The sequence below is a fragment of the Tupaia chinensis genome, unplaced genomic scaffold (genome assembly GCF_000334495.1).
Source record: "Tupaia chinensis unplaced genomic scaffold, TupChi_1.0 Scaffold000305_1, whole genome shotgun sequence".
Lineage (NCBI taxonomy): Eukaryota > Metazoa > Chordata > Mammalia > Scandentia > Tupaiidae > Tupaia > Tupaia belangeri.
The window spans coordinates 961815-980629 of record NW_006159795.1 but is presented as its reverse complement, the minus strand read 5'-3'; the positions used below and the strand labels follow the sequence as shown (position 1 = coordinate 980629).

General features: G+C 46.7%; 1 protein-coding gene across 1 annotated transcript in view; it reads right to left on the bottom strand.

Annotated features, from left to right (window-relative positions):
* Positions 1 to 523: 523 nt before the first annotated feature.
* The window catches only part of JAG1 (jagged canonical Notch ligand 1), a gene marked incomplete at its 5' end in the record, with an annotated part of 37931 nt that continues 19639 nt past the window's right edge, over positions 524 to 18815 (bottom strand). The window contains 21 exon segments of the mRNA XM_014588752.1: positions 524 to 2524; positions 3389 to 3539; positions 3969 to 4100; positions 4280 to 4513; positions 4604 to 4713; positions 5332 to 5445; positions 6594 to 6679; positions 7151 to 7178; positions 7657 to 7773; positions 7913 to 8026; positions 8129 to 8242; positions 8797 to 8910; positions 9416 to 9580; positions 10543 to 10693; positions 11157 to 11330; positions 11667 to 11713; positions 12129 to 12242; positions 12869 to 12982; positions 15070 to 15183; positions 15622 to 15741; positions 16004 to 16134. Of these exon segments, the coding sequence (XP_014444238.1) occupies positions 2067 to 2524; positions 3389 to 3539; positions 3969 to 4100; positions 4280 to 4513; positions 4604 to 4713; positions 5332 to 5445; positions 6594 to 6679; positions 7151 to 7178; positions 7657 to 7773; positions 7913 to 8026; positions 8129 to 8242; positions 8797 to 8910; positions 9416 to 9580; positions 10543 to 10693; positions 11157 to 11330; positions 11667 to 11713; positions 12129 to 12242; positions 12869 to 12982; positions 15070 to 15183; positions 15622 to 15741; positions 16004 to 16134 (2902 nt within the window).

Sequence of the window (18815 nt, the reverse complement as noted above, 5' to 3'; positions counted from 1 at the left end):
TTCCAGCAAGGAAACCACCCCAATAGTGAGCGTGCACAAGACACATAAGGGTGTGGTCTGTAATGAAGACAGGACATTAATATTAATCCAAGTAGTCAAGGGAAAAAAAAAAAGCAAGCATTAAACCTACCTCTTTATCCCCCCAACATCAATTCCAAACTATTTAAAGCTCTTTTAGTACAGTGGGCATTTCTGTGAGTGCTCACAAACAATTCACCTCCACACTACAGGCCATTAATCCAGTGGCGTTTATTCAAGCAGTATTCACACTTGCTGTTGAATAACAAGGGAATCCAGGCTCCCCCAGACCGGCTCCCACAGCTCCTGCTTCACAGCAGCCCCGCGGTTTTTGAGAATTTCAGCTGAATCTCGTGGTTGACAAGCCTTTTAGTTCTTGGTCCATGCTCCTGTCAGGCTACAGCCTATTATATCCCAATTACCAGAACAGACTCAGTGGGGTGGCAAAGGCACACAGCAAAGCCTGGTGAAACTACATAAGCTCAGAAGAGGCCACACTGTTCCATGTTTTCATACAAAAAATTTAATAAATATTACTTTTCAAAATTTATTGCCAGGAACAACACATCAAAGATGTATTTTCATGTTCATATAACACTAATAGGACAATACAAAGTATCTTCCCGGTCTCAATGGTGAACCAACGAGCTTACTTCTGTTTTATAAGCCTTTCCGATCTTAAACTTCTTAATAGCACTTTGATTTCCTCACTTAAGGCAGGCAGTGTACTCTATGGCAAAATCTACACAGTGATCTTACTGGACATTGTATGGTTCAAGTATTCAACTAGCTTATTAGAATACCCCCTAAATGCAGTAGATAACAACAAAAATCAAATCTACAAGTGGTTCAGTATTACATACGAATGGTGAAAAGAAATCAGAATTTACAAAATAAGATTGGTGTGCTTCCAACTTCAACTTCACACAGTTAATTTGATATTTTTAATGATATTCAACCACTCACATTTTGGCTATATTACGTCATAGCTCAACTTGTTCCCTTAAACTGCTCTGTAGCAGATCACCTGCCTGTCTCTTTTCAAGTCTAAAGCAGAAAAAAAAAAAAAAGAACCTGTTCTAGACTAATTCTTAAACTGCCTTAGTCAGTCCTTAAAACGTGTTTTAAAGTGATGCTATAGAGGTGTTTTAAACATCTGACATCGTACAAAAAAAAAAAAAAATTCCAACAGTATTCCAGGTACAGAAGCCCATCCTATCGTTTTAAAATAAACTATTTTCAAACACCTTAAATTTTGGCTTATAGGCAACACGTAATGAGAAAATAAGTTCAAAAAAATAAAGCCGTACGCTTAACAATGCTATCAAAAACCTTCAATTCTAAACACATACATATAAATAAAAAGGAATGATGTTTTAAGGCTCTTGATTATTAAGTTAATAAATCAAATATACACAGTGATTAATAAAAAAAGAATTATTTACATTACTATACAAAATTCTACTTTTGACACTTTTCCTTTTTAAATTCTTCATTTTACCAGCAACAGCTGACATCAAAGCCCCCCCTCCCCCAATGACAACAAAAATACAATAAAAAAAATAAATAATAAACTCATTTGTGATAGTTGCTGTGGTTCTGAGCTGCAAAGGCACTTTCAAATACAGAACTACTTGTACGTCATCATAAAACCAATATACAAAAACAACTCAAGAGTCAATAAATATAAATAAAACTATGATCCTAAGACTGCATCACCATTAGAACATCTGGCAGAAGTGGCAGCTCAAGGACTAAGGGCTGGGTCGTCACCTGGGGGGCCTGATCCATGATGTGCTGGCTGCAGGGGAACTTAACACCAGGGCACTTTCCACTTGTTTTGCATAGCTGTGAGATGCAGCGCTCGATTTCCCAGCCAACCACAGAAACTACCATTGCCAGTGTAAGCCAGCTTGTCAAAACTTAAATTAACACAGGGATTCTAAGTCAACAACAGCCTCAGACTCAAATATGACACAACAGTTTAAAGAACTACAAGCCCCGAGTGCCCTCAGACTCTACCTAGCGGCGGCAGTGCCCGCCATCTGCTATACGATGTACTCCATCCGGTTCAAGCTTTGGGCACTTTCCAAGTCTCTGTTGTCCTGTTTGTTTGTCCAGTTTGGGTGTTTTGTCGGCGTGCCATTGGGGGGTTTCTCCTCTCTGTCTACCAGCGTGTACGCCGGCTGTTTGGCAAACCGGGCTTTCTGCTGGTGTTTATCCATGTCATCCTCCTCCACTTCAGAGTTGTGTGTCCTTATTTTAGACATTTTGGAGTTTTTGTTCTCGTAATCCTTGATAGGGACCGTGTTGGCTCCGTGCTTCTCAATGGGGTTTTTGATCTGGTTTAGCTGTTCACGCACGTTGTTGGTGGTATTGTCCTCGGAGGCCGAGTGAGTGTGGCTGCTTGGCTTCCGCCGTTTCCGTACGCACCAGTAGAAGGCCGTCACCAAGCAACAGATCCAAGCCACAGTTAAGACAGAGCTCAGCAAAGGAACCAGGAAATCTGTAAGGCAGGCACAAACCCAATTAACTCTCCGAAAAAAGGAGGAAAGGGGACACGAGATACTAGTGGTCCTCCTGTCCTTCCTCTGTCCCAAAGAGGAGATACTAGGGGGACTGGTCCCTTTTCACGAGTGCATTATTGTCACTTCGTAGCTTGAAAAGTGAGTGCTGGCATCAGGCCCTTGGAGACCTTGACACTTGAGTCCCTCTGGAGAGACCAGGTAAAGCTGCAGTTCCCACAGCACCTGACTCCATATGGGGAGTGTGATGTGTCATGGAGTAGGGGGGCATCTGGCTATTTAGGCTGCTCAGTATAGGAGTCGGTTTTCAGAATTAGCAGAAAGCTAATGCAAGTGCAGAAAGCTCAAATGCCCCATAGTTATGTGCCCAGTTTTTTCCTAGCTAGAACAATGATGCTGGAGATTCTCAAAGGAGAAGTCTAGATGTCCTGCAGGGCCACCAAGCTACCTATCCAACCAGTGCCTCCCAGTGCTCAGGAGTCACTGTCCCATGGCACCACTACGCCAAGTCAAGCTTTGTACAGCTTCAAGCTCCAGGCACAACAGGGCTCTGTCTGTGGCTTTTGTGATGGATCTAGGCACAGTATCTATTTCTGCAGGGGAGCTTGCAGGCAAGGATACACAGTCCTTTGGTAGGGAAAAATTGTCAGGTAGACCTCTGCACCCATCAGCCATGGGCCTCTGGCCAAGCAGGTGGACCTCAGTTTTCTCCCTAGTTAAATTGGGGGTGCCTGTGACAGGGAGGTGCTATCAGGTAATTCCCCACACGGTGGCTTTGCTGGATGATAAAAGCAGATGGCTGTGACAGTCATCACATAAAGGGACTCTTTCCTCTCAACACCTACCTGTCCTGTTCTTCAGAGGACGCCTCTGGACTCTCACTTCGGCAACGGCAGCGATGAGCGAGCTGTTCCCATCACGCTTGCTGACGAGATCTATTATTTTGTCTGTGATTTCTTTGATTGGGTTTCCATCATCCCGTATATCCTCTGCAGACTGGAGGAAAAAGGACTGTCAGACTAGACAGGCTAAGAATGGCCAACAGGAGCATTAATTCAACAAGACCAGACAACACACGTGTGGAAAGTGTCTCTTCAGTGTATTTACACTGGAAACTGGTTGAGGAAGTCTGTCAACTGCCTTGCGATCAGATAGGTGTGGGGGCTAGATGGTGGTATAGGGGTAACACATGATGCTCTGCAGGGATGACCCATATGAAAAGGTTTCAGATTCGCATCTGAAGACCTCCCTAAGAGCAATGGGCATGCATGAGCCCATTGCTCAGGGCTGACTGAAGCTGGGGGTGGATCAAGGTGTCAAGACGCTGCTGGGAGTGTGCTCGCTCTCATGCATGCTCACAGGATAAATGGGTAAACTTTGAGAAAATTATAAAGTTACTTTGATGTGAACGGATCTTATACTTACAATGGCCACGTGAATTTCATTGTTCGCTGACGGGGAAGGCTCACACGCTATGTAGATTGAATATTCAGCAGTAACATTCTTCAAAATATTCAAATTCCTCAATTCACTGCAAATGTGCTCTGTGGTAAGACCCTAAAATAATGTTTAAAAATCCAAATACATGTGAAGATATTGGAAGGTAAGCTAATTCAATGCCTGTCACTTTGCTACAGACAGGAATTCAAGCTAAGAAGTCAGATCCCAACTTGTGGCACTCCTCCTTCAAAACAAGCAGACACATACCATCCCAAATCAAAGAAGGTGTTACATACCGGTGACATCATCTCTTTGTTAAAAGTAAAGGTGATGTTTGCACAATTATCCTGGTAATACGGGTCAGAGGTGCACTTGGTCTTCACTGGCTGGAGACTGGATGACCGACACTCACCCACACCCGTGCAGGGGCGGACAAAGCACTGGTCATCCAGGATGGGGATGCAGCTCTGCCCGCTGGGGCACTCATTGTGCCCTTTGTGAAGCAGGCAAGGTCGAGGCCCACACCAGACCTGGAAAGAAAAACAGGAGCTGGCAGCCTCACAGGAACGCCCACCCATGATGCCAAAACACACAGGAATGCAGCGGCCCTCACACTGTACCTTGGAGCAGGCGATCCGTCCGTTCAGGCACTGGCAGGTGTTACAGTCATCATCCCATTTGGCCCCATCTGGTATCACTCTCCCCATCGTGATGCAAGGTCTCCCTGAAACTGAGAGGTGGAGACGTATGAGGAAGCAGTTTCTTCTTCTGTAAACTAGATAATGGTTCTCAAGTTTTCACTCCCTCCCTGTTATGAAATGGTCCTACCTGTGCCCTCTACCATGTAATAGTTCCTCCCACAACAGCGAGCACGTGTACTTCCTGACCCTGTTGATATTGTGCTTGGCCACATGACCTTCTCTGGCCAGTGCAACACCATCGTGTTGCACTGGCCAGAGTGCATGTGCAGGCCTCCTGAGTATGGCTTCTCGTGTGCCTGCCATGTGCCATGAAAAGACCGTATCCCGGATATAGCCTCCAATTGACCTGAACCCGATCCACATTACTGCCATTCTGCCCACCCTACGTGCCCTAAGCAATAAAGATAAATGCTTGCTACAAGCCACTGAATTTTGGGACGGACTGTTAAATAGCAGGATGGCAACAGCCAATTAAAAACAACAGCTACCTTGTTTGGAGAGATATCTCATGTTTTCTCCTTCCCCCACCGTGTGTCTTTCCCACCCCCTGCCAGAGTACAATGTCCACTCAAGAACAGTCGATACAGCAGCTGCAATGCCCGCTCAACCCAGAAGACACATGGGCAGCTGGGGCCTGGCACACATACCTTCTCTGCACTTGGTACCACTATAGCCCGGGGGGCAGACACATCGGTAACCGTTGATCTCATCCACACAGGTTGCCCCAAAGGCACAAGGTGAAGACTGGCACTCATTGATGTCTAGAAGAAATGGAGTTTGACTTTAGGCCCCAGTACAGAGGAGCAATATTTTTCTAAGTTTCTTCCGTTGGCATAGATTAAAAAAAAGCATACTGTCCTAAAAGTAAGCTTGATGAAGTTTTTACTTATGTGACCAGCAAATAAACAGATCATCAGTATCCCAAAAGTTTCTACTGACCCCCGCACCCCGAAAGATCATCATCATACTGACTTAACAGCTGAGTCATTCTGGGAGGCTGCAATTTTAAACTAAGTTCCTTTCACTCTGACAGTAGATTTTAGAGCAAGGCCTACAAACTTTTCCCTAAAAAGGTCAGAAAATAAATATTCCAGGCTTTCTGGACCACATGGTCTCTACACAAGTACTCAGTTCTGCGTGGTGTCACGGAAGCAGCCACAGACAACACAAAAGCAAAGGAGCATGACTACGTGCCAAGAAGGCTTTATTTGTAAAAACAGGCAATGGGCCACATGTGACCCCCAAGCCATACTTTGCCTACCTGGCTGAGATTACAACCAACGCCCATGTAATGCCAAAGTCCAGACAAATGAGACTTGTGAATTCAGAGTAACATTTTAAGAAATTTGGGGGCAAAAACAAACTAGTAATACAATTATTCTATCACATTGTTTGGATTAAAAAGCACATGTAAAGTCGGAGACAAGAAGTTCAAAATAAAGAATTTTGCCCATCTCCCACACATTCCTGTATTATCATTTCTCCAGGGCTTGATCAAACCCATCCCAAACCACCTTTGAAAGCCATGGTTCTCGTCCCTTCCATCTGCCTTAGCACTGTCCTGCACCATTGTAGCTGTAGTTAATGCCTGCCCATAATTTCACATTAATCATGGGAAAAGCACACATTTTCTTCAGGGCCTCAGCATAGATTAATCATCACATTCTGTAGCTGGCACTGTCTCTCCTAACATAAGTAGGGCTGCACCACCCAGGGAACCCCCAGCAGGCACCTGGGAGGATCCAGCTAGGAGTATCTTAATCCCAGCTAGAGGCTGGAGATTACTTGCTTTGTCAGGGATACTTAAAGGGAACGGTGGCCTTAATTGTTTTTAAAGATGAGTCTCCAGCTGGGACTGAGTAGAATGGGGGAATAGTCACTGAGAAAAGCAGAGAGAGGTGACACTTACTTATTCTGCAGTCTGGCCCAGCAAAACCTGGGGCACATTCACACCGGTACCAGTTGTCTCCATCCACACAGGTGCCACTGTTGTAACTAAGAAGAGAGGACAAAGATCACCTTGGTTACCAAACTCCTGGGCCAGGATTCTGGCTGCCCATCCATCCTATGAAGCCATGCCAGTTACGGTCAGCACTCTCACCCCCCCCACCACCCCACCTGGGGCTTGGGGAAGCTTTGAAAATACTGATTCCTAGGTGCCACCCCCAGAGAGTCTAATTTCATAGGTCTCAGTTGCACCCCTGGCACTGGGACTTTAAAAGCTCCCTAGGCAATTCTAGTGTGCGGCCAAGGTTGAGAATCACTTCTCTAAATGAAGACACAACCTGGCTAATTAAAGTGTGGTCCACGGAGCAGCAGGCTCAGCATCATCTGGGAGCTTGTTAGAAAGGCTGAGTCGGGAGCCCCACCCAGACCTCCTGACTCACAACCTGCATTTTAAACAAGACGGGTGATTCCCATGCACGCTGCAGCTGACATGTGCTAGCGTAAAAGGTTCTGACTTACCAGGGATGAGGGCTGCAGTCATTGGTATCTGCAAAGAAAAGACAACTTAATATCAAAGCATGCAGCAGGAAAGCAGTCTTAGCCCTAAGTCAAAACTCCACTTATTTCCATCATACCCAAATGATAAAGTCGTAGTTAACACCAGTGAAACACACTGAAACCCTCTGCTAAATTGGAACCAGGCCTGCACCACACTTGGTTTCATTTGCCGTGGGACACATGTACACAGGAAGAGGCCCCGGGAGGGGACGGGGGTGAGAATGGAAGGAGGCAGGCTGCTGGTGGGCCCAATGCTGGGAACGGAGACACCATCTGTCTCCACTTATCTCATTGGCGACTTTCTCATGCCCAGGTCAGGGCTGCATCCCATCAAGTCATTAGTACAGACCCAGGTGATACAAAAGCAGACATCAAACAGCGCTGCTTCTGGTTTCCATTGCCAGTCCCCAAGGGTGTCAGGATATGCTCCAGCAGCCCTGAGAGAGAACAAGGGGGAGGACACTCACTCTGAGTACAGATGGGCCCCTCCCAGCCTTCTTTGCAGACGCACGTGAAGGATTCACCGTTGACCACACAGGTACCCCCATTGTGGCAAGGGTTGGGTAGGCAGCTACTGTTTCGAGCTATAAGACAAGAACAGATAAGATCACACTGAGGATCCAGAAACCATCTGGAGGGGCAAGATCCAGACCCAGGAAATTGATCACACTCTCCATGGTGGTGACCATGGCCGCTGCGACCCCACGTGGGACAGGAAGTTACCTATGTTACAGGTTGTTCCTTCCCAGCCACCAGGACACATGCACTTAAAAGTGTCCCCTTCATCATAGCAGGTGCCACCATTGTTGCACGTGGCCTCATCACACTGGCTGTCACCTACAAGAAAAATATCTCAGTGTGAGCCCAGGCCAGCTGGCTCCCACAAATGATGGGGGCACGGAGATGCTCCAGAGAAGATGGAGACTGGCTCCCACTTACGTGAGTGGCAGGTCTTTCCTTTCCACCCATTTTTACAGTCACAGTAAAAGTCGTTGACCAGGTCGCGACAGGTGCCCCCATTGTGGCAGGGGTTCTGGCTACAGTCATTAATATCTAAAAATCAGACAGGAGACACTGAGCTGCAGAAGATTCTGAGACCGTCCATAGCAGTAAGAGCTGAACCTTACCTACTGCTACACCCAGCCCCTGCTTCCCACTCCCCACTCCAACTGCAGTTAAGCAGTCCCAGACTCCAACACAATTACTCTGTCCTAGGAATGAAATAGCTCCCAACTGGATCCCTTCAAATGCTACAAGTTAGGCAAGGCCTCTAGAACTGCCAAGGGAAGGAAAATCTAGAGGAACAGAAATTAAAATCAAAATAGAAAAAGGACTTTCCTTGCGAGCAAGGCTATTTATCTTCTTCATTACACAGTCTAATTCTGTATCTTCTCAGCAGAAGTTCCTCCCCACCAGCTGTCATCGGTGTTAATAAATGCAAACAGGACACAAGCCATGCTTTGCAGAAAGGGCTGGGGTCTTACTTCCAGAGATTTCCATCACAAAGAATGAAAGGCTTCCCGAGGGGAAATAGGGTCTTCCCTTCCCCTCCCCTGTCCCGCACACCCCATCCCAGCCTGTCGGTCTAAAAAGCACCAAAGACTCACTGGTTTCACAGTAGGCCCCCTCCCAGCCGTCACTGCAGATGCACTTGTACGAGTTGACGCCATCAATGCACGTGCCGCCGTTCTTACAGGGGTTGCTCTCGCAGTCATTAATGTCTGCAAAAGGAAGAGAAAAAGAGCAACTGAAGGATGTGCAATGCCACAGCCAAGCCCTGTCCTACTGTCCCCATGGTTGCCTCCTGTGAACATGCACACCAGGCACCTTCACCTTCTGGATCCTATCAAGAACATTTCTTCAATCAGATGTGCCACTTATCAGGCAGAGACTTCCAGAAAGTGCCTCTCCCATTTTACTTAACATCCTCACACACTATGCTCCTTGGCGGGAGCAGGAAAGAAGCTCCCATATAGGAGTGGAAGACCACCCAAACTAGGAAGATTGCAGACCATTCTAAAACAGACTTGGAGGCTGAGAGGTATCAGTGATCTGGTTACTTGAACATGACCCTCAGCTTAGATCCCAGATGTGGTGACAGGTCTATACTAGGTTCCCCAGTCTTACTGCTTCTGATGAAAATGATTTAAACTCAAATGATCCCAAAGCTAGCCAGTGGCAGGGTCTGGGCGAGGCGCACCCCATCTCCCCGATGAGGGGTCTTACTTTCATGGCAGTATGTGCCCGTGAAGCCTTTGTTACAGTCACAGGTGAATTTGCCTCCCGACTGACTCTTGCACTTCCCGTGGGGACCACAGACATTCGAGGAAATGTACCGCACCCCTTCAGGTGTGTCGTTGGAAGCCATGGCCACTGTGCAGCTGTCGATCACTAGAAGACAAGCTCGGGATCAGATCAGAGTCACAGACCCACAGCCAGGAACCCAGGCCAAGCCCGCTGTCCTGGAGACAAGCACCTTCTGGGCTAATGAGGGTGAGAAGGTGAGAGGCGCCCCAGGGGCCCAGACTTGACACTGTGCCATGTTGCACTATGACAGGCAAGGCTGAAGACTCCAGGTGGAGAGAACTTTTTTGTAAGACATTTTCTGTGTAGCCAAGAAACCCTCAATGCTTGTGGTCCCCCTCCATCCTACCAGACATCTCAATTTCATAAATAAATGCTTACAATGGAATAAGGACCAGTTCAACGTCCTTCCTTCTTCATCTTATTTAAACAAAGCTAAAGGACACACTTAGAAAAGCTTTACAGTTGTACCACTTAAAACAGCAGCCACAAACCATTTGTGGCTATTGACATTTTTAAGGGTTCTTCAAAAAGTTCATGGAAAATGCATTATGAAAAATCTACACTTGGATGCCAAATTTTGGAGCTCCCAAACGAACCCGGACTTTAATTGCATGTTCCACATACTTTTGGGAGGCTTCTCATAAATGAACTGAAATTAAGTTCCTAGCTGTTCTAGTCACCTTCTAAATGATCCATGGCTACTAGTATGTACCTGTGAGCACAGACACAGAACATTCCCCTGCTATAGGAAGTTCAAGTGACAGTGCTACTCTGAGGAATTTGACTCAGCGTTACAAATTAGCCCACCCCAGAGCTTTTTGATCTCACATTCACTGCCCTGAGCTACCTGCAGACGTGGGACCACGTCTGTCCCATGTGGCTGGTCAACTAGATTGCTTCCACGTGTTCTGGCTTCCCTAAATCATCAGATAAGGTCCTTCCAATCCAGAAGCCCTCCCCACCTATCTGCTATGCTGAGTATCAAGGGGGCAGTGGCAGAGAAAGAAGAGTCTCAAGACAGCCAGGTCCTAGGGGAAGGAAGGTACCTTGACAAGGGGCCGTGCGGCAGTGGTCTTTCAAGTGTGAGCAGTTCTTGCCCTCGTAGTCTTCGGGGCATTTGCAGAAATAGTCGCTGGCACGATTGAAGCACTGGGCGCCATTCTGGCAGGGATTGGGCTCACAATAATCTATGTCCAGCTGCAAATATCAGCAGCAGGGAAGATAGGGGTGGGGAGGGAGGGATAAAAATAAAACAAAGGTGTCATGACAGTTTCTCTGGGGCAGAAGAAAATAGAATCTGACCCCCTCCATCTGCTTCTATTAGGAGACACTGTATTATACCTTTATGCCTCAGGGACTGCCATAGTCTAGGTAAACATTAAAAAAAAAAAAGAAAAGAAAGAAAGAGGAGGAGGGCGGTGGAGAGAATGAAAGAGAACACAAAGCCAAAACAGATGAGTTACAGACACTAGGAAGAAAATCATTCATCAACTTCTCCCTGCATCAGCATTTGTCTAGCAGAGATTCCCTAATCAATAGGATGTTAATAGATGTCAGGAGACTCCAGACAGAGGAGACAAGAGGCGAGCAAGGGGGTGGGGGAGGAAGAGAAGAGCTCCACTGTAAAACGTGGCCCCTCTGAGGTTCAGCCGACACTCACCTGACAGAGGTTTCCAGAGAAACCAGTGGGACACAGACACTGGAATCTGTTGATTTCATTCTGACAGTGACCCCCATTCAAACAGGGGTTGCTGGCACATTCATCGATGTCTCTCTCACAGTGATCGCCTGCATAGCCAGGTGGACAGATACAGCGATACCCATTAACCAAATCCTGGAGAAGGAGAAGGGGGAGAGAAACACATGCTTTCTTTTCTATGTATTCCACAAACATGGGGTTTCAGCGGTTTAGCATGACTCTTGCGGTTCAGCTGAATCACTGACACGGCCAAATGCCAAGCCTCTCGAAATGGGTTAGAGGAATTTCTACGTGCATGCCTTCAAAATGACTCCCAGGAGGCTGGGGTAACGTGAGCCCTAGTGAAACTTCCCAAGACTCACTTTTCACGTATATGTTTAAATGTCATAGGGACAGAGATCCCCCAGAATCACAGAAATCTCAGGTTGTTGCCAATCATCAAGGTTTTAATTTAAACAAAGATTTACATACCCGACAGGAGGCATCATTCTGGCATTGGCCAAGGCAGTCATTAATATCTAAAAAATAAAGGGTCACATTAAAGAGGCAATTTACATTGAAATTGGGCTTCATTGAAAAGTCTTCTCAGCTCAGGAGAGATAAACGTTTCAAATCAGATTTCCTGTGTGCTTCCTGTGAGATAAGGTTCTTACACTGGGTGGAGAGCCTCCCTAATTCTTCCAGGCTGAGGGAGTGAAACTTCACATCATTGTTTCAGCCACCTTATCAGAATAGGGCCAGTTTTAGCAGCAAGTAAGCTGGGTAAAGTGTATGTTTTCATGGCTATTGACTACTCCTTCTCCAAACCTCCCACCCCTACCAAGGTTTTCCTTCTAGGAATACGACTCAAGAACTGGAGCTCTACTGTGGATCGGCGGCAAGAACCTTGAACACCCAAGTTTCGTGAAAGTCAAAATGAGAACGGTCACTCACTTATGTCACAATTCTGACCCATCCAGCCTGGAAGGCAATCACAGTAGTAACTTGCAATCAGATTCTTACAGGATTTGGCATTTACACAAGGTTTGGCCTCGCATTCATTTGCATCTGAAAAGAAATGGGGAGGAGTACTGAGAAATGTTTTACCCCCCATCTCCTCTCAAAAATAAAAAAAAAATTTAAAAAAACCCACCATACTAATAGTTGTTCTGAAATCAGACATTTCAATAAGCTAGCTAAAGAAAAGATACTAGGTTCCCCCTACTTTGTGCATCTGATCCCTCTGCCTAGCTGTTCACCAACAACGAACACTAATTGATAAATTTCCAGCTGCTTGTTAACACCCGGCCCCCCCAAAAAAAACAGCAGACAGCCACCAGGCATTTCTCTGTAAAACCCAGTGCAGCCTAGTTGCCGGGATTTAAATGTGGCAAAAAGAATGCAGACAGCTCATTCCTCATGAGATCATCCCCGTTTGGAACCCAGATGAACACTCTCGGATAGACGATTGACATGGTTCAAGGAATCCCACGACTTTCCCACAGGGCCTAAAAGAGCGAGTCCATTTACATGCAAGTTATTTCTCCCAGGCCCACAGACCCTGGATAATAAATTACTTCTCAGTAGGACAGGGCACGCACTCGCACCACCAGCCACAGGCTCATCTTCTCGAACAGCCTTGACTATCAAAGCCAACCTTGGCACAGAGATGCCCGTCGCAGAGATTTTCTTACCTAACTGGCAGGTTTTGCCCGTCCACTGTGGGGGACACACGCACTTAAATCCATTGACCAAGTCCTGGCAGGTGCCCCCGTGGGAACAATTATTGGGAGAACAGTCGTCAATGTCTATTCAACAAAAACAGGAGAGGAGAGTGACACGTCAATCTATTTAACAATTAGATCATTTCATTCACCCCTCGCATGAGGGGCGTCGCTTACGAGCCAGACACCTGCTACAAGTAAAGCTACAGCAGGACACATGGGACGGTGACGCGGAGGCAGAAGCCTTGATTTTAGCTTTAAATCCTCCACTGCCCCAGTTCATTTAATCCCAACCTAAGCAGTGGGGGAGAGAGACAGCTGGACACCCTCAGAGCATTGCCCCAGCAGGGACACAGGACACCTAGATCGGCCTCATCTTTATTTAAGAAAAGTTGCATGGCTCAGAGGTCACTAAGAAGAGAAAAAGAAAAAGAAAAATTCTTTTACAGGTGGAAAACTGACACTTTTCATTGTCATAAATAACACACCCGGGTCTGCGTTCCCCACTTCCACATTGGACTATAGAGAGTGCTTAATTCATTTATCAAGTGCCAGGCTGTTTTTCACAGCAGCCCTTGGAGATAGGAATTGCTACTATCCCACTAAACAGGGCACAGAGAGGTTACAGCGACAGCTGGAATCCCACAGATGATGGGCAGGGGCCCTGGTGCTAGCCCCGGCCATCTGACCCCAGAACCCAGATGCACAGCCACAGCACATGCTGTTCCCAGGTCCTGAGGACTGGTTCTCATGCCTGGCTGCACCTTAGGACTCCAGGAGCTTGTTAAACATGAGGAACTTCCTAGGGACCGGCAAATGGCATGGTGGTTAAGGGCTCTAGACTCCCACATGGCCAATTGCAGTTCGAGCCCCGGACCTGGTGGCTTGCTTTCTCACTTTCTTTTTCTCTCTCTCTCTCTCTCTCTCTTTCAGTCACTCACTTTCTCTCTCTCTCTCACTTTCTCTCTCACTTTCTCTCTCCCTCTCTCTCTCTCTCTCACTTGCTCTGTCCCTCTCTGGTCAAAATAAAATAAATAAATAGTTAAATAAAATAATTCTTAAAAAAAAATGACGAGGAACTTCCTGACTTGGAAGGAAATCTCTGTTACCCACTGACATGCTCTGGAAAGCTCCCCAGGTGGTTCAGACAGTCAAATCTCATAGCAGAAGGAACTCTATGACCTGGGTCCTTTTGAGGCCACCTGGTCCTATGATGAACTTTAGTAGTGACAACCTTCTCTTGCAGGAAGTCCCTCCAAGGCTGCAAGAATAACCCTGATTTGGAGCAGGAGTTCCAAGGGCACAAGCAAAGGGGATATTCCATGAGGATATTTCTGCCAATAACAGACACGTGCCGACACAGTGGGGAGGAGGAGGGTGGGGAGTGACCGCTAGGTGCACCAGCCACCAGACTGCCCAGCAGACACCTACCCTTGTCCCATTAGACACATCAGTAATACGTCAACATCGGACAAGCCAGGGATTTGCCCCCACCCCCACCCCCACCCCGCCCTGTCTCTTCACACAGCAAACCTGTAGAAGAGCCACAGCTCTCTCTCTCTCTCTCTCTCTCTCTCTCTCTCTCCCTCTCTCTCTCTCTCTCACTTGCTCTGTCCCTCTCTGGTCAAAATAAAATAAATAAATAGTTAAATAAAATAATTCTTAAAAAAAAATGACGAGGAACTTCCTGACTTGGAAGGAAATCTCTGGTACCCACTGACATGCTCTGGAAAGCTCCCCAGGTGGTTCAGACAGTCAAATCTCATAGCAGAAGGAACTCTATGACCTGGGTCCTTTTGAGGCCACCTGGTCCTATGATGAACTTTAGTAGTGACAACCTTCTCTTGCAGGAAGTCCCTCCAAGGCTGCAAGAATAACCCTGATTTGGAGCAGGAGTTCCAAGGGCACAAGCAAAGGGGATATTCCATGAGGATATTTCTGCCAATAACAGACACGTGCCGACACAGTGGGGAGGAGGAGGGTGGGGAGTGACCGCTAGGTGCACCAGCCACCAGACTGCCCAGCAGACACCTACCCTTGTCCCATTAGACACATCAGTAATACGTCAACATCGGACAAGCCAGGGATTTGCCCCCACCCCCACCCCCACCCCGCCCTGTCTCTTCACACAGCAAACCTGTAGAAGAGCCACAGGCCCAAACCAGACTTACTTGTGGAGCATGTGGGACCAGTCCATCCTGGAGAACACTCACACTCAAAGCCCAGGGAGGTCTCCTTGCAGCTGCCTCTGTTGTGGCAGGGATCAGAGAGGCAAGCATGCTCGGCTGCAAAACCAGGAGAGGGTCAGCAAAGGATATCAGCGATTTTTAAACCTATCCCCCACTCCCAGCAACCAAATCCCACTCCTTGAATACCAGCTTGAAGCGTGCTTCAAAAGATAAAAGCAAGCACGTGTTATAACACTGCAGTGTCTGGGGAAGAAAGGATGTCATCTTTCTTGCTAAGCCATCTCCAGCCACATGCCAAGACATCTCCGAGCTAGGGTCATAACACTTTGTGCTGCCTCCTATGCTAATCAGTACCCTCCAGAACACTTTGGGGACCTGAAGGAAGTTTCCAAGACCTACAGAACGTCTGGGATAGCAAGTCTTAACTTTGGAGGCTATTTTAATCTTTTTACAGGCCCCTCAGTGTATTTGTTTTTCAAGCTGAGTGTACAGAAAAATTAAACAAAGGAATCTCATACAGCTTGGACCACTTACCAATTTCACAGTTGGGTCCTGAATACCCCTCAGGGCAGGAACACTGATATTTATCAGGACCCGTGTTGCTACAGGTTCCTCCATTGAGACACGGCTGATGAGTCCCACAATAGTTGAGATCTGCCCAAAAGATCCCAAAGTCACTAAGAGACTATCATAAAGATTGCTAAACCCATCACATTTCTAGCTCCTCTCTTAAAAATAAAACAAACAAATGAAAAAAAAAAATCCCACAGCATTAAAGACAGATTGAAACACATTCAGCATAAAAGCCTTCTGCAAGTAAATAAATACAGGTACAAACCAAATCAGCACCATCCCAAATCTCATGGTCCTCCCAAGGTCCCCATGCCACCCCAGGTATGGTCCCAGATGGGCATACCTTTGTCGCAGAGCTGACCACCCCAGTTGGTCTCACAGAGGCACTGCCAGGGCTCATTACAGGTGCCGTGGACACATCCTGGGTGTGGGATGCACTTATCACAGTACTGGCCTTGCCAGCCGTACTGGCACCTGGGGATAAACAGCACACCCCCAGGTTAGCCTGTTGCACATGCAGGGGGATCTGTGCAATTAAAACAGGAGACCCTTTCTGTTTTGTTTTGGGAGACAAGATGTTCAAGGCTCATCTGGGGGCTCCTTATAAACAAACATTTTCACAGAGGGGCTAAGCTCCCCTCCCAGCCAACTCCTGACAAAAGGAGGGCTGTTTGAGGAAAGGCCAGCATGGGGCTGCCCTTCACAAAGCCACTCTCTTCTCAGTCTCCCACAGATGAGCCCAGGGTGGGGGCATGGAATAAATCAATCCCAGGGCCTCATCAGGACAGACCATAAAGGCGGAGGACTCTCCAGTAACAATGGCTATGCAAAAGTCTCCCCAAATGCTGCCCTCCCAGCCCCGCTTAGCTCTTTGTCTGAACAGCAAGTCACAACCCCCCTTGTGCAGAAATGCAACAAGTGTGGCAGGCAATTGCCTGCTGATGACACTTTACTAAATCAAAAAAATAAGGAGGGACGGGGCACTCTTCTGGGGCAGGAACCACAGTTGGATCTCTGAACCCATTTTTGCAGGGCAGGTGAAAGGCATGCCAACACTTGGGACCAACTCTATAGACCACTTATGACCCATTACTGTGGTTGTTCAGCTGTTCATGCTAATTTATAGTTATTTCTCACTCTACCAAAAAAAAAAAAGGGGGGGCGGGGAGGTCAACTTAGTTTATCTAGTATTGGGGGAGTTGAGTTTCCTTTAAAAATAAAAATGCCTTGTTCATCAGACTCTAGAGGCCAAATGGTGCCTTTGATCCCCAAACAAAAACACAAACATAAACCTTCACCTGGGATGGGAGAGAGGGCAGGGTCTCAAGCCACTCTCCCCTCAAGTTTCAAGCCCTCTGAAACTTTAACCACCTTCTCAAAACTCAGACTTTAACAAAAGGCGGTAGAAGAGGGTAGGGAGAAACACCACCTTCCCTAATGGTGAGATGAAGGCAGAGTGACTGGGAGACAAGGTATTTCTAGAATGGGACCTGGGATCAGCCATGACCAGAACTGCCCACCCCCTACACCAAGTTGCTCAGCTCTAATTCTGGAAAACAATTGCTCCCACTCCTTAAAAGAAAGGCTTTCGGGTTTCAGAGAGCTGGAGGCAGTTACAAATCCTTGTCATGGGAAAATTATAGGGATCTAGCTAATAGCTAATCACCCAGGGCTGAGAATCAACTTAACCCTGAGAATACTGACTAACCACTTCCTAACTTCTCTGAATAAGCTGTCCACACCCAAACACAAAGCTCAACTGGGAAGTGTGGTTTGAAATTAATCAGACACTAGATTCTGGTTTGTATAAATTGGACCGTCAATCTAAATGACAAGTGATTACTTAAAAGAGTGAAGTACGAACAATCCAAGTCATTTGTTGATATAGTTTTAAGTGACCATCTGAGTTAGGGGAAGGTGGAAGGTGAGGGAGCCATTCTGTTAAGGCTGATATTCTTAGGCTGGAATATAATAAGGGGGAACTGACTGGGAAATAGCAATATTCTCGCTGTCTTCTCTTGTTCTCTTCCACATTAAAATCACGACACCTCTACAATTTGTTTAATAAAAGCAAGGAGAGGCAGCCGAGGACCCAACCTCACCTCTTAATTAACAAGAGCTCAATCCCCAAGCATGAAAAAGCAACCACAAGAGGCCACGGATGACTTCAAAAGAAAACAAATAAAAATACTGACCCTAAAAGAGGCATCCACCAAGTTATCCCAGTTTAATAATATATGATTAAGATTCTCATGAGAAATTGAAGTGCCTTTCCTCATATGATGATTCATAATTAAGTTTGATATTATTGGCAGGCTTGCCATAAAGCAAGCATGTAGACCCAGGAAAGAGAAGCTAAGTCTACTGGGAATGGCAAAACCAGTAAAGTTTTCTCATGTGGGGGAGGGAAACCAAAAAAAAAAAAAAAAGGACCTGTGTAATACATAATTCAAAAGACAACTTACAGGTAACTCGCCATTCAACTATTTCTGGAGCAGGACGCAACCTGAACTTCCTTAGCTAGAAGGTTCTGTTTTGATTTTCTTTCAAGGTAGGGAGAACGAATTCGGTTGGGAGACTATGCAAATGGCGTGTGGGAAAGTCGCACCTTAAGTAAATAAGGGCACTGGTGCATGTCTGGGCAGGGAGTGGAAGGTGAGACTTCGAAAGAGAAAGGGCTAAATTCTGGAAACAAAGCCTGTTGTTCTGGCTGGGAGGGCCCTCCCCTACTCAGCAGTGTGTTTATTCTGATGATAGAAGCACAAATCGGGTTGGCCTTGGCTGATACTCATCTGAGTAGGGAGCAGGCTCAGAGTCACTAATAGCACTGCCTCTGCCTTTCTCCAGAACACCCTTAATTAGGAAGGGTGAATGTAGGTGGATTTCCTGCTCTGCATTCGACAGACAGCACTGCTGTTAAGGACTTCGGCCAGCCCCCACCAATGGTGGTTAGGTGGTGAACCCCCTCAGCCTTCCAGAAAATAAACTATCAGAAATGCAGGAAGAGACAACATATTTGACTTGCAGCTGCCTTGAAGCCCACTTTAGCTTCAAGCCGCAGAATTCAATGTTCCCTCATGCATGTGGGGGTGATGGGTGTGAGGTGCAGAGATAGAGAGGAGGGATCATAAAAGGCTGAGGACCACAGATAATTC